Source organism: Bemisia tabaci, chromosome 5 (genome assembly GCF_918797505.1).
Source record: "Bemisia tabaci chromosome 5, PGI_BMITA_v3".
NCBI classification, from domain to species: Eukaryota; Metazoa; Arthropoda; class Insecta; order Hemiptera; family Aleyrodidae; genus Bemisia; species Bemisia tabaci.
The window spans coordinates 18,672,758-18,689,525 of NC_092797.1; the positions used below are offsets into that span (position 1 = coordinate 18,672,758).

At 38.5% G+C, this 16,768-nt stretch overlaps 1 protein-coding gene across 1 annotated transcript; it reads right to left on the bottom strand.

The window, feature by feature from the left end:
• Positions 1-13,257: 13,257 nt before the first annotated feature.
• Positions 13,258-16,242, bottom strand: LOC109029548 (uncharacterized). The gene is made up of 4 exons (XM_072300385.1): positions 16,084-16,242; positions 15,241-15,306; positions 14,439-14,609; positions 13,258-14,055 (listed from the first exon to the last, which is right to left on the bottom strand). The coding sequence occupies exons 1-4, from the start codon at positions 16,171-16,173 to the stop codon at positions 13,579-13,581; spliced, it is 804 nt and encodes a 267-aa protein (XP_072156486.1). The 5' UTR covers positions 16,174-16,242; the 3' UTR covers positions 13,258-13,578.
• Between the last annotated feature and the right edge of the window lie 526 nt (positions 16,243-16,768).

Consider the following 16,768-nt stretch of genomic DNA (forward strand, 5'->3'; position numbering starts at 1 on the left):
GAATAATTAGCAAATTAACGTGTATACAGTAGACTCTGGATTATCAGGCTTCGTATTATCCGGACTCTGGATTATCCGGATCAATTTTGCAACCATGTAACTACGTACGCATTCCGATAAGTGAGTGGATCCGCGGAGAAGCGGTCGCAAGGCATATTGGCGCCTGCAAGGCTGAAGGAATACTTCACGCATTGCGCCAAACAGTGAGGTCGGCGTGGAACGCATTAGCGCCTACTAGATTGCATAAATACTTCTCGCATTACGCCAAACGCAGTGCAGTCGGTTAGTTAGCCTAAAACGCACATTAGCGGCTACAAGACTGCATGAATACTTCACACATTGCGCGCTTTAATAGTTGTATTGTAATTTATCGTTGTCGGCTACCAGTCACAATCACCATTGAGTCATTCAGTTTGGCGTTAACCTATTTTAAATTCGTGTTGGTATGTACATGATGTATACATAATAAGAATACTGTGGTGTTGGTTGGTGGTGTTTGTGTTTACTATTATTATCCGGATTTCTTTTTCATCCGGATCGGGCCCGGCACCAATTAATCCGGATAATCCAGAGTCTACTGTATGCTCAAATGAAAGACATAAATTAAAACAAACGCTTCACTTCTTTATCTTTTTCCCCTCGATTTGGGTGATATTCTGAGATGAAATACATATTTTCTTCTATTCTTGAAAAAGATAGCTGTGACCAGGATCAAACAGCTGCATTACATGTTACCTATACCTAATTTTCTTCCATGTTCTAATGGGCCTGTTGCAAAATTTTGCTAGGGTAAAAAGAAGAGTTGTTTCAATCAGTAAATTTCTCAAAAATCACGATGAGTGCATTGGCAAAATTTGAAATGCACTCTTAACTTCACAATCTGCGTAAGAATTTTTTTTTTTTTTTTTTTTTTTTTTTTTTTTTTTTTTTTTTTTAGCTTCTCGCTTCGAAAACGAAATACTATACGGCACAGGTGAACATTTCGTTAGAGGTGTCGTTCTATCCAACCACTGGGCACTAGGACAGGGTTGCAATTTTTCATGAAAAATAAAATCTTGAAATTTCGCCTGAAATGTTTCATACAATTTCATAAAACTCATGGTTCGGAATATTTGAAAATTGTGGCTCTCTTCTGTTTTCGTGTGTTTTAGTGCGAGTTGCATACTCTAGCCTATGAAAAATATAAAATAATTCACAGTCTCGTGAAATGTCATGAAATATTTCACGGAAATTTCCAATCTTTCATATTTTTCATTTCACGCGTGCAACCCTGCACTGGGATACTACACATTATTCAATATGACCGACAGCCATATGTGTCATAAGATTCGCCAAAACATGAGTGTCTGGACGAGATTCAAACCACTTGTTAACAACCCAGGGTGTTTACATTCACGGTTTCTTCGCGTTGATAAAGATCCGCATTTGACCTTGTGCTCCCGAGTGCGATTTGCGCGCGGAAGCGTCAGCTATGTTGGATATTGCTCTTGCAAAAGGGTTGAATGGAACAACATCCCTCACGAAATGTTCACATGTGCCGTGATATCAATTTTCAAGCGGGAAGCTAAAAAAACGCAAATTTCTTACGCAGATTGTGAAGTTAAGAGTGCATTTCAAACTTTTCCAATACGCTCATCGTGATTTTTGAGACATTTACTGATAGAAATGACTCTTACATTTGCTTTAGCAAAAGTTTGCAAGAGGGCCATTTTTAAATGAAAAAATTAGTCAAATTCTGATGTAAAATTTTGGGAGCCTATTCCTTTTAATATTTGAAAAATCGATGGCGAGTATTGTGGCATTAAAGTGGCTCATTCTTTTACAAACAATCAAATGATGAAAAATGAGAGAATTGTAGGCGACGTGAAAGGCAGACTGATTTTGAGAACAGAGTCCAATCATAGGAAGTGTATGATTAATGATAACAACTGATGCTAAGTTACAGCGATAGCCAGGCAGAAAAAGAGCTTGTTAAAAGTGGAATTTTCGTGCCCTTAACTGTGCCCTAACACGGAGAAAAAAAACACGGTAATTCGACGGTTACTTCGGTAATATAATGTCACACGGGATTCTACGGTAATGGAACCGTGAATTTTGGTTATATTATTGATGAGCACAGTAGCATAACCATATGCTCATAATAGTATGTCTGCGCCCACAGTAATATTACGGTGAACACGGTTATATCACCGTGCTCATCGTTACAAGAATCAAAATCCACGGTTCTACTACCGTGGAATCCTGTGTGATATTACTACCGTTGTAACGGTAGAATAACTGTGTTTTTTTTTTTTTTTTTTTTTTTTTCTCGGTGTGCGTTAACTACATAAATATAAAATCGAAATATCCGTATACATACGTGGTTGCAGCCTGACTATACTATTATGGTGGCAGTCAAGAGCATAAGCCAAAACTGAGGAGGAATAGAGTTATGTGATTTGTTGGCTTTGCTGGCCGTCCTCTTCGTCGTGTGGATTTGATGACAAAGTATCGGCAACTTAAGAGGTGATTTTAGTGGCCCACTTAGCCGACCAATTACAAAACTCCATTCCTCCTTAGTCTTTCCTTGTCCCGTCGACAAACATAAAATTTCAACCATCAGGCATCTGGGCGGATTTCCGAGATTTTTGTTAAATAAACATTTTAAGTAGGACGGTCCAAGCGTTTTCAGCGCAAGCATTTCAACCAATTGAATTGTCAAAAATGTCTATTTTTTAAATATTTCTTCCTTTGTGCAGGACCTGATTAAAAATTTGCGTGCGTACTTTCTTGGCAACATTTTAATGATATAACAATATCTCCCAGAAAAAGAACTCCATCACACGTATTTTACTTAGTTGTCTCAAAGTTGAATAGACTGATGTTGCAGTCTTAAACTTAATACTTCTAGATATGTGTTATTAGGAAACATAACGGCATATTAATCCACTGTCAAAACTGAAACGGAAAGAAGAGAAGCATATTAATATACATACACATGTTGGAGGCCCAGGGTTACGTCGCGCCAGGATTTTAGACATCGTCTCTGCATTGAACTCAATGTTAGCAGCAAGGGTGCTGAAAACACCGCATATTACCTACGCAATTTTATATTCAGTTCATTTACAAGGAAATAATTCATAAAATTTCAGTAATGTGCCTAGTAGAGTTGCAAGTTATTACGACAAATAGAACATATCTATCAACGAACCAGATATCGTGGTGTTCTTTCGATCAGGAAAATCCATAAAAATTTTAAACGAACCGAAGAAAAAGAGATTGTCTACTCGGGAGCAATAGAACTATTACTGGACATGTACATCCTAATTTTTTCTGTATTCTCGAAACATTCGTGAGTATAGTACTGTATGCAACCTGACATGTCAGGCTTGGTAAAGAAAAATTATAAAGATATTGCGATGCACGTAATTAAATGCTACTATGGAGCTCTAAGATAACAGAGAAGTAGTCTTTAGCTTGATATGTGAAATCACTTTTCAAGTTTTTTTCAGAGCCATTTTCTCCCATTACCTGAAATCCCCCCATATCACGAGTCGGAGGAGTGAAGAATAAGTTTGGCGAAGGAAAGGTTTTTTGTGAGCGTTATTTGTTTGATCGTTCAAAATTGGTTCAGACTTTTTTTTATTTCCGCATGGAGAAGCTTTAACAAAATTATGAGCGCAAATTTCTGACCTAAAAGTCGTTTTTCTAAATTTTCACTAGGTTCAACTTTTTCCGTATGAAATCCCAAGAAAAACCTCCATCGCCTAAAGTTGTGTAATTTTTATCCTTACTAGAGGTACATTCCAGTGTAAGGCTGCAAAGCTTTTTAACGTTTTTCTCGGTCAGTAAGTTCAAATTGAGTAAGTTAAACATTTCTGCATACTTACCATATAAATGCATAGTAGTTGAGAAGCACGTAAATTCATTGTGTGTGGTTTTCTGATTTCGAAGGCAGAACTAAATTCACCGACGAAAAACTAAATGATCTACGCCAGAACTAGATATGTAGATAGTCTAAAAAATTCACAGCGATGTATTTATACTAGAACTAGATATGTAGTCTAAAAAATTCACAGTGGTCTATTTATACTGGCTGTCTTTTAATTTATGAATACTTAATGTCAGTACTTTTCCTTCGTTTTACGACATCTTGATTGGAATACTACGTTTGCAGCACATGCTGTTTTCTCCTCGTGGAACTTTTTGCGCCTGAATAGAGCCGTGTAAAAGTAAATATTTGCAGTTTCAAACAAATATCCTCGTTGCTTTTTTCAGAGCGCATCTGCTGAATCAATATTTAAAATTGCAATACATCATTTTTCTTGGCTCAAGCTGAACATGTTTCGAGTTTGCGTGGTTTTCTTTTTATTTCAACGTCAATTTTTGCGCACTTAGGGCTTTCACACATGTCTCATTTTTACACAAAGAGGACGAATTTTGCTGTTTTAACTGCATTAGGATATCTTTGTAAATTAGATCAGACGAATTTTAAAGGAAACTCGATTTCGAAAATTTGAGAGTCGCGACTTTCTTCGCTGTCACGGTAGTATTGGTGGTAGCGAGTGGTTTTAATACACCAAGGGGGACGATTAGTACTATTACTATCATTTACCTCATTTGACCCCGGCATCACCTGCTCCCACCAATAGGATCGATCTATTTTCCGTTTGTCGAATATTCGCAACAATCAGCTCGCTGTTATGCTCAACACTATTTTCGTGCTATCTAACCGGTAAAATTGCATCTGATTGGCTGTATCTCTCTTGCGTAACACGCCCATAACGCGAAAATGGGGTTAAACTTTTTCTTGGCGATTCTGATAGAAGTTCCCTGCCCGCTCGTTACATTTGCATTGCGTTTCATCTAAAAGGAGTTTTCACCGTTGAATATTGAATGTAGACCATTTCTTCAGTCGAAGAATTCAATAAAGAAGCATTTAATCAAAGCCAATGAACACATCACGATTTCCTGTCTTAATCATGTTCACGGACAGGATTTCATGATTTTTGCCTTGGCAACGTCGATTTGACTGCAGTTGTAATTACTCCCGGCACTCGCAAAGGGGTAAGTTGATCCATTGATTAAGTATTGCGTTGCACCAGCACAGCAAAGCCCAGCAGCTCCTTCCTTCTTACCCCTCCCCCCGTTGCAGTGCACCACCCCTCCCGGTGCATCTTGCGGACATGTGCAAATGGGTGCATGTGTGGAGTTATGAGTGTATAAAGTGTTTTGATGTCTTCAACGATGTACTCATTTTTTATGCATCCGCCTTTGTCTCTCCGTCGTCGATTATCAGTCATTCACCCTTCCCCCCCCCCCCACATTCGCTCACCCCATCTCCGCGCTCGTCCACCCGCTGGCACAATAAAGCTCCGCCGATTGAACTGTCCTTTTACGTACCTGCTTTTGCGGCGCCGCAGACGTAAGGACATACTCTGATTTCTTCATGAGCCCCGGCGAGGGTTTGGTTGTATGGAGATCATGGCTCATCTTGATTTTCAGTTGCGCTGTTTCGTCGACGCTTTGATCCGGAGTAATCCCACGCCACGTCACGCCGCACAGTGGATAGAGTCATTTAGAGAGATCGGACATGAAATTTTTGACTAAAACCGGAAAGTTTGATGTTTAATACGTCACATTTTAAATTTCAAGGGGTGCTTGAGGAAGAAAATGTCACGAGGAAGCCAATGGAACCACTTTTAGAACCTCAAATTGTTGTATAAACGGAGTAATAAGCGTTTAAAGTTTCTGCAATTTGTTCGACCTCTCCTATTAACTCGATCCACTGTGCGCCGTGTCGCGGACGGGGACCGAAGCTCGGGGATCGGGGACAGGAAAGTTGCGCGTAAGTTTGTGGATGACGGTGATTGCGACCGGAGATTGTTGCTTGATCTCGATTGTCGATGCTCAACGAATCAAGTGGGGCGGCTTCCCTCCTTTGATGAGAGTGGTGTCAGCGCGTCAGGCTCCCGCCCGGGGAACCGCCGAGGGAGAGGTGATCGATGAACGGATGCCACGGAGGCGATGGCGATTCGCCGTAAACCAAAGACATAAAGACGGAGCGCTCGTATCTAAAAGCACGGGGAAAAAGTGAAGCTAGGTTCGGCGCTGCGCGCTTGTGTGAGTGTGTAAATGAGCGCGGGAATCCATGGCGGCAAACGGAAATTTGATTTGAACTTGTCCTCTTGATTTTTCCTTATTTCTTCTTCGAAACGTGTTTTAAATGCTTAAAACGATTATATTAAGAAAGTTCGGTCTGCGTCCTAATATATTACACCTACTTTTGCTCGGTAACAGGCAGTAATCTCAGATAAAGTTAGTTTTTCTTCTGCTTATGGTGGTTCTGCAGGTTCAAACAGGCCGTTACAGTTCTAGATCTACGTTACTCCCAAATGAAATCAGTCGGTCGACGACGGACCGAAACTAACCTAAAGTTAATAAAATATGAGTGTGTACCTGAATTTGGGCAAAAATCAACCTAAAATACTTTGTTTCCGCAATTTTATTTATTAGTTCCCGCCCTACATTTGAATTCAAACTTGTCCCGATTTCGCCGCCAATCCTCTAGCCAATAGTAGAGGTGATTGAAAAGAAGCTCTAGAAGCTTCATTTTTTGCTTTTAGTGCTCCGTCTTTATGTCTTTGCCGTAAACTGACGCAGTGGCTACGTCATGGTTCAAACGTAAACAAACACATAACCTTGTTTTCGATTCGGGTCCTTTTTTGGCAATTTTGTCCCCCCCCCCCCCCCAAGGAAGATGGCCCCCCTTTGAAATATTCCTCAAGTTCAGCTTTTCTACCTCGAACGGTTCAAAAGTTATATCTTCGTTGATTTTTCCTGGGCGCGCCTGCTGAATCAACATTTAAAATTGTAATTCATCATTTTCCCAGGCTCAAACAGATCATTTTTCGGATTTGCGTGGTTTTTCATTTGAACGTCAATTCTTGAGCACTTCCGGTTTTCTCATTATGTCTCGTTTTTAAACAAAGAAGACGAATTTTACTTTTTTAACTGCATCAGGATTTCATTGTAAATTAGATCAGACAAATTTTGAAGGAAACTCGATTTCGAAAATAAACGACTTTGTGTGAATCAGGTGCAGTATACATTTTATATGCTGCCGTTTATTCTAAGTTTCTCATCATATTGTGGTCCAATATACATCGTAAAATATTTACAAAAATTGAAATATTTTCGATATTCGTGAGGTGACTACATTTTTTGGGGCTTATACACTGAAAAAAGGATGGCTTGAGAACAGTGATATGAGTGTGGTGTTTACCAACAGACTCTATGGCAGCAAATAATGTAACTCTGATTGCATGGTAAATGCTACCAGATGTCCGATTATTTTTACCCGACAATGTCACAATGAAAATTCAAGTAGACTAAAAATAACAATTACCATGATTCTGGTAAAAGCTCCCACAATTTTTTCAGTGAACCTAAATGTCTGAGGAGAAATTATCGTTTCGAGACTGAGGAAAGTATGGCTTGAGGCACAGTGATATGAGTGTGGTGTTCACCAACAGACTCTATGGCAGCAAATAATGTAACTCTGATTGCATGGCAAATGCTACCAGATGTCCGATTATTTTCACCCTACAATGTCACAATCAAAATTTAAGTATAAGACTAAAAATAACAATTACCATAATTCTGGGTGAGAGCTCCCACACTTTTTGTCAGTATACCAAAAGCGTCGGTAGAGAAATTATCGTTTCATCCCAATTAGGACCACTACCAAGACCTGTGATGCTTGAAATACTCTCCAAAAAGTGACTGTACGTTTGGAACATGGAGTACATAGAGTCGTAATGTAAATGGGAGAGTTGGCGTCATGTTCTACTCGACGAGTTCTGAGCCCGGTGTGCAAGTCACTTTTTCGATACATATTCGATCCAAAATGGCGGTGCGGGATACATAGTAATTCGGGTCCCCGTGTATCGCAAACAATCGATTATGTATCGAAAAAGTGACCCGGCGCCGCACAGGAGTCTCGGAATTTGAGACCTGGAAATCTCTTATAAAAGTGGCGCCAGCTCTCCCACTTACATTACGACTCCATGTACTCTCTGGTTTGGATTTGATGTCTAAATCCGCAGACGTTCGAAAGTTGCACGAAGTTTTGCCGCAAAGTCGAGTCTCGCATGAAAAGGCGTAACCGAGCGTTTGAACCAAACCGGCTTCCACGCGACAAGTCTGAAAGATAGGGTTCCGAGTGTTTTGGGTGGCCGTTGTCACCATTTCCCCTCCGTTTGTCTAACCAGCGGTTTTTAAGCTTTAAAGGAAAGGATTTACCCCAATTTAAAGTGCTACTAATTGGAACAACACTATTTTCGACGATTCAAGCCTTTGACTCCAACAAAAAGAGCAAACGAACAGAAAAACGGCGTACGTACCGCGAGGCCCCCGTGGCACATACGCCTCTTTCCGGAATGAGGCGGATTAATTATGATTCCGGTACCGGTTTCCAGGACGATAAATCAGAGCGACCCGCGGGTGAATGGAGTTTCAGTGTGTTTTGTCCGAGATCTCGTTCTGATCGACAAAAGAGCGGAAGGGTTGATTGCGTCTGCTCTCGTCTCGTCTTAATTTAGTTCCGGTCTTGAGCCGCGCCGCGTCGCGCATGCATGTAGTCGTGCGGCCGCAAGAACCGCGTATCCACCGGGGCATTACATTCGTGTTACGCTGTTCTTACCGATGACGGTATGGCGGTGCAGGGTGCACCCGTCGTCGACAGCGATGCTCCGGATCTTTGTTCCTGTCGAGTTTGCAAATAGAGCCGTTCGGCGTTCGCACCGAAGCGGGACGGGTTTCGCAAAGCGGCTCGGGATGCTGCGTTTACGGTCTCCAGTTTCGACTCGACAATGCCCCGGGGTCGCATGACCTCTGGAATCCAGACCTCCCCCTCGGTAAAGGCTTGTCAGCGTTTGCGGTGCGTCCAACAACTCTTCCGAAACGGCCTGCTGCTGGCTGTGCTCGCAAACTCTCAATGGGACTACCCTGGATTGGAGTTCCTGCAGAAGACACAGCTTTCCAAGTTAATTATCTTCACCTCAGCACGGAGAAAAAAACTTCGTGCGTAGGACCCGAAGTCGAGGCCATATGGATCTTTGAAGTTTCCGGATAACGTATCTAAAAACCTGAGGTCCAGCTGGCGAAGTTCGGGTCAGACATCTGAAGTACTTCGATATATACCGATGGGTTCGGGCCACACATCTGAAGTACATACCGAAGTGCGTCGATGTCTGACCCGAAATTCGGCAGCTCGACTGCAAGTTTGCGGATGCGTGAGCAGAAAACTTCAGAGATCCATTTGACCTCAACTTCGAGTCCCATGCACGAAGTTTTTTTTCTCCGTGAGTGTAATTTTACATCGAAGAAAAAGGAAAAAAGGATTTTACGGATATACCATCATTTCAGGGCGCTCCGAGGCCGAAAGTTCCGGGTGCTAGAGCCGTAGCTTCGATTGATCCGGTTTCAGTGGGCCTCTGATCGTAAACTTTTGTCAGTTAGCCCGACCACTCGACGTGCTAAAAATACCACATTTTACTTGAAAATAAATGGTTGTACGGACGCGAAATTGAGGTATCTGCCTGATGCTACAGGTTTCTGATACCATTTACAATGAATGAAGTGAGCTGATGGTAGTAAAGACATATCTAGAAAGTTGAGGCAGCCATCTTTTTCAACTTCTAGAAAGAACTGTATGGCAGGACATTGGTCGTTAAAAATACATGGATATAATCAATGTCAGAACGATGGACACAAGCAAAAATATCATCATGATACCTTTTATGTAAATAAATAAAGTAAGGTATAGCGTTATGTACATTGAGGTCAAGCTCCTCCATTACGATGTTAGCCAAAACTGCACTTACACTACCACCCATTGCAAGTCCCTGTATTTGGTGGTAAAAAGTTTCCTGAAATTGAAAAACGGTGCACGTAACATGTGAAGAAACTGATCCGTTAGAACCGGGGAGTGTTGCTCAATTTCATCCCAACGATTATTAATACGGTCGATGACTAAATCAACGCTGATATTGGTGTACATTGATGTAACGTCAAGAGAAATCAGCCGAAAACCATCAGAGATATCAATACCATCGATTTCATTAAAAAAACTGGAAAGAGTTATTAACATACTCCGAACGACCTACAGTATTAGAAAAAATCCTTGAGAAAAATGTTCAAGTTTGGGGGGCGGGGGCTAACTTTTTTTCCAAATGGGACCCCCCCCCCTTTGTGATACCTCATTCGAAAGAAAATAAAAAAAGAAATTTTTTGGCGCAAACCGCAGGTCAAAATGTTGACTTTTGACAAAAGGCGACCGGTCAAAGTTCAAAATGGCGAAAATCTGACATCTTTGTTGTTTATCGACGGTTTTGCGTTAAACTCGGAATCCCAGGGTTTTATGAGGCGAGAAAACGATTCTTGCATTGGTTCTCCAGAAAATTCAGTCCTTTTCAAAATGGCGGCCAAGAGCGCGGATGTAGATATTTAGGCTGCTTATCGTTAAATTTTTATGAAACTTGGTATCCGGTGGTATTTCGGCACGAGAAGAACGAAACTTTCATTGGATATCTGAAATTCCGACAAGTTTCAAAATGGCGGCGGAAAAATGGCGGGAAAAATCCTGGGATTCCGAGTTTAACGCCAATCCCTCAATATACAACGGAGATGTCAGATTTCCGCCATTTTGAACTTTGACCGGCCGCCATTTTGTCAAAACTCAACATTTTGACCTGCGGTTTGCGCCAAAAAATTTATTTTTTTATTATCTTTCGAATGAAGTATCACAAAGGGGGGGGGGGTTTCTCATTTGAAAAAAAAGGTAGCCCCCGCCCCCCAAACTTTTGGGGAGGGGGACCAAAAAGTTGTAACTTCAGACCGAGGAACATTGCCAAAGTTTCAAACTTCTATCTCAATTTGGAAAAAAGTTACAGGGATGGTCAGTAACTCTTGGATAACCCTGTACCTATAGAAGGTTTTTGATTGATCACTGATTGTGAGTTCTAGGTTCCTCATGCAATAGCCAAGAAGGCTACACTACTTAAATTTCATGAAGTCCATGAATTTTGTTAAACATCCTTGAATTTATGTTTTTAAAGAATTGTTTGCTCTTTTTGATTGGTTGTTAGCGTTCTCGTTGATTTCATACAGTTTTATGTTCTTTGCAAGTATCTTTGCTTACTGACCCAATCAATATAGATTTGAATTTCTCCTCCCTATGCTTTAGTCTTTATTTACTTATTTCTTTGTTGCAGGATTCATCAGAAGTATCTGGATCTGATCAACTTAAACTTAAAAATGCGTGTCCATTTTGCCTCATGCTAATGTCTTGTTCCAACTATGCAAGACATTTATGCAAATACAGTTGGTAACCTTGACAATGATATGGACAAAGACTTTATTCCAGACCCTGCAGATACCTATCATTTCGAGCCCTGCAAACAGTCCTAAAATGAAAAAGAGGAAAATAGTCCGCGTTTCATGTACCTACTCTTGAAGAACAACGTGCTGTTGTTAGTGCATTTCAAGATAACATGAGTAATAAAAATCCAGGAACTCCCGGGAAGATTCTGTGTGAAAAACTCAAAGAAGAAAATCCTTGAAGCACAGGAAGTGGAACAATATCAACGGTTTTGTAGAGAACGTTAAAAAAAGGCGAAAGAAGTTGCCGGCAGAATTGGCTTCAGCACTCTCATGTGATCATTTCATGATCATCAATAGTTTTACAGCAAGTACTAAGTGATTTTTCACTGAAATTTTGAAAACATCAGAAAATGTATCAATTCATTTTTTCCAATCCATAGCATTCAGAATGCTAGATTTTATAATATCTCTCCATCTTTTTGCTGTTTTTCTACTTTTTTAAACTTTAATATATTCAAAAGGTACTATCGTGCAATAAACACATTGTTTTAAAGAAAAAACTGGTACGTTTAAAAGACGTAGAATAAGGTTGCTAAGAGAGAGCATTTCGATTTTTTAAAAGCTAAAAGTCACAATAAGTTGTCTCTAGCTTCAACATGAATAGTGCTAATATTTCATCAAATGATGCTCAGTATTAGTGAACAATTGTGAAATTCCTATTTTAGACTAATTTGATTTTTTTATTTAATTTTTAGGGAGAAACCCACAATATTTGTTACCTATTTTTCACATGCATGTACCAGCAATTTCGATTGCGCGTTGATCTCTATTCATGTTATGTTTTCCTGTCATTTAAACGTGTTCGTTTTGTTCCTTCTTGTCTCAAGTTCTAATGCTCATGAAAAATGTATTTTTGAATGTCAACACCTCCTCATATTTTTCCCTCATATTTTCGATTTTCATTTAACTTTCAGCATACTCATTAGGGATGGCTGGATTTTGTCCACTTTCCTCTTTTTTCATTCCTATCTCCCAGCCATCACCTTCAATCACCCATTAATTTAATTACTCAACTTGCAACTGGTAGCTCCACGGTTTATAGCCAGCCAATAGCGTGTAGACTTGTTGTCTCACCACCGGTGACGTCAGCAAGTCTATAAAAGCTTGTGCTGCCCGTTTCTCATGGTTCATTCCATCCCTGACCCGTAGTATACTACGTTATGCCACTCTCGCTCTTTTGGCATTATTTTAAGTGTGACAAATCTGTGTAATTCAGTAACTCTCTCTATTTTTCGGTCTCAATACAGTTCTAAATTTCCATTTCAAAATTTCGTTTCTTTATTTTCATCTATCGTAGTTCGTTGGATTATCAGAACCCAACTGGTGCCGAAGCAATTTCAGTAAGAACTCCCTTGTTCCGACATTGAACTTTATAACAGTATTTAAAGGTGTTACTAGTCTGCCAGTTTATAATCCCCATTTGAATTTCCTTTCCGGTCCCCACCCATGCCTTCAGCTCGTTCTTCTATGGGGTGTTATCTATTTTTTTTGTTTTTTATGAACTTTATTATAAACATTTGAATCAACAACAAAAAAAAAAGGTTGTTGAAAGTTGAATATCTATTCTCTTATTTGGGGAATTTTAATCAATCAACCCAAGTAGAAACTTTGAAGTTCACCGTACTTCAAAACATAGGTATTTTTTAACGAACATAAAAGTTTTTAAATTTTTAAGCCTTCCTACAAAAAATCTGTATCATATCAGAATGCTAGTTTCTACCATCCTTTTCTAACTTTATTCTGTTTTTGTACTAGATTCAACTTTAATATCTGCAGTCCTTGCGTGCAAAAGACATATTTTTTTAAACGGAACACTGATGTACAAAAGTCGTTCATGTAAAAATAAATTTATTAAGAGTGCATTCAATCATATTTCATAATGTTATTGAACTAATAGCTAAAAGTCACAAAATATCATCCTTAGCTTCAGCATAAATAGTGCTAACCTTTCATCAAATGATTGTTCGTACCGTCAGCAATTGTAAAATTCATATAGACTGATATTATCTTTCCTGCTTTATTCCCATTTTTAACGAGAAAGAAACCCATGATTTCTGTTAGCTATTTTTTAACATAAATTTACACATGTTAACTGTAATTTCTAGTTTACATTGACCTCTATTCTTGTCAGTTTCTTCATCATCGGTTTAACCGTTAATTTTCTCTGGTACTAGGGTTGGCATTGCGTTTTTTTCTCGCGTGGCTGGGAGGCTCTAAATCTAACAAGGACAGTAACAATTGGACCGCAGAACTTGCTTTTGTATTTTTCGTTAAATGTGCAGTAAGTATCGGATCGGGCATCGTACCCTTTATGAACACTATACTGTGAATGTCATCAGATAATAACGAGTAAGCCACAGAAATGTCGCTTGCAAAATCGTCTAACGCTTTCACATCGCTGTTCTTGCTTTGAATCTTAGTTATTATCTCACGTATCTCCCAGTTGCCCTTATGAATTTTAAAGATCATTTTCCAGCGTTTTTCCCTAAGTCTTCTCCTGTATTCAAAGTCGTCGGTAGCACCTTCTGCCTCTTCATTTGAGAGTGTAATTCTTGCTATTTTGAATCGCCTTTCAACATCTTCGATTGCACATCGGGCTTTCACAATCCATAGACTTTCTGACAGGAATTTCTGTGAACAGACGTGTAAAATAGGAACTAAATTAAACTATTCCATTTTTTAAATTGAACAAAGAAAATTACGAAGATAGAGGAAAGCATATGCCGATTTGTGAAAAATATCCATACGTGTTCTAATCTAACTAAAGTAGGTCTAAGATAATTAAGATGTAAACAAGCAGCAGTTAGGCATTCGTGGCCTCATAAGCCTGTGAACCTAATAATTATTTACATAAAAAAATTACCGTGAGTTTATAGTATCTAATTTGTCTAAACAAACCAATTTTGAACTTTCAAAAGTGATTATTGACTAGTAAAATTTTCCTTTCTATTCTCTCTTTTACACAATTTATTAGTCTGTCAAAAACTCAAAATACATAAAAAATTACGACTCACAACTCTTGCAGAAAGTTCCCCATTAATTTTGGATTGAATTTTCTCTGCCTTCAATGCGTTGAATATAGCTTCTTCACGCAAACCCTCATCCTTAATATTACTCATCCACCTGGCCTGACCATGAAGCATTTGTTCCATTTCTGTACCTCCGACTTCATCATTGTTGGTTCTCTATATTGACAAAATTGAAGCACAATTGTAGTTATTTTGGTTGAAAAAAACGCAGTTGCATTTTTTATTAACAATAAGTTAATGTCCTGGTCACCTTAAGGGTTTTCAAAATTCCAACATGCAGCAAAATTTGAAATCACTTTGAATTGCATCAAGGACCGGTTTCATTGGATTATAAATATCTTCATCTGCAATTTCATTTTAAGTTTGACTAGATTTTAAGGCACTCAAGGTTAAATACAGCTGAAAGCTTGAAATAAGATTATATGCACCAGTGGTCGGTTGGCAACTGCAGCAGCGAAAAATTAACTGAAGTTACTACTTTTAAGATGCCACGCCCCTAGTGTCTTAAAACTTACGATGCGTTTGACTCAAAAATCCTTTCATTGGCGGGCCATTTTTCCTCTCGAAATTGATGTGGAACTCCTAAAACGGATCACTTATCGGAAGGTCAGACTTTAAATAAATAATAAACATTGAAACTCTACAAATAACGAAATCCGTAGATCAGAGTGTTGCATTTTCGGCACTTTTGTGATAAAAGTTGTTTTTGTAGCGGAATTATCTCTTGCTTTATTGCCCAAATATTCCATGAAAACGAAAAATTATCATTTATTTCATTCATACTCACCGTGTTTTCTATTTCGGGTGGTTTCTTGGATGGTTCCTTCTCCAACACCAAGGGCATGAGGTGAACCTTCAAAACGCATCAAAATACATCTTTTAATTATTAATTTAAAAAAAAAACGTCAAGAAAGGACTGTACAAAAATAACACTTTAAAGAACTATAAAACATTGATTAAAATAGCTAAGAAATAACCGTTTATATTGCAATAAAAATTGTTTAAAAGTTATTATTTTTCTTAAAAAAAACCAATTAAACTGATTCCTAGTTTCAGGTAGAATATAGATATTTTAGATCAGTCAATAAAACTGTGTAAATTATTTTAGCTATCCTCTATGAAGTAGCATATAGTTTTATCGTAATACTTTTTAGTAAGTATAGTTAATCAAAATTTCAATTTTAATCCTTTTGTGGAACAGGGTTTTTAAATTGGAAAAAAGGAAGTCTAAAGAAATTCAATGTAAGACTAATTTTACCTTTTCACTTTGATTATCAGTAATATTTATTAATATATAAGAATAATTGCTATGAAAAAAGAAAAATAAGGAGGGTATAACTACCGTCCTCAGAAAAAGGAACTAATCCTTTGTCAAAAACCGGCATTCTTCAATCTAAAAAAGTCTTCTAAAATGGAGACAAAATGTTTAAACTGAAAAGAATTTTTGAAAATAAATATAAATTATGAAATCACAAAACATATTAAAAATTACGGAATGAAAAATGAGTTTGAAATGAAAATTTTTGACTTGTATTGATAAACCTAATCTGAGGTATGATTAACTTATGTAAGAACCGAAATTAAATGAATAAAAAAATAAATTATGATCAGTTATTGTATTTACACTTACATTTGAAGAGTTGGGGATATCTTCCAGAGGGGTTGACAGAAATGCCGCCACAAACGGTAGTATGATGCACAAGGGTATTGCGACTTTCATAGTTATGTGTACCTCAAACAACTGATTACTGTATTGGAAGCGAAGCCCACGCAGAGTTTCTCACTCTTATCAGTCACTGATAATTCTGCAACTCGATGAAACATCCTGCATTTATTAAAATGAACTGCGTATAATTTATATCAAACATGACAGTGTGTATTTTTAACGATTGACGTGTCAATGGCTGGAGTCAGTCCCAATATATAACTCGTTTCCGGTGGAAGGCTGGGCTTCGTAGAAATTAGAAGTCGACGCAAAACGCGATAAGTTTCCAAAAAGTCTGAGACAATATTTTTTTCTTTTTTTTTACTCAAGATTTTTGATAGCATCGATTCTCATAGTTGCTAAATGAGTTTAATCCACGCCTGGAGTTTTTTCGTGTGTAAATTTCGCTAATTTCCTTAATTCAAGGAAACTCGATTTCTCGTAAAGCGCAGCTGACCGATTTAAATTCTTGTATGTCCAGAGCGAAAACTGTGAATACAGAATGTAAAAAATTGAATAAATAAGTCATACATTTACTGAGCTGAATTACCTTCAAACCTCCGGCAGCCAGTGTAATTGTTTTTCAGTGACCCATTTTTTACAGTTCAGT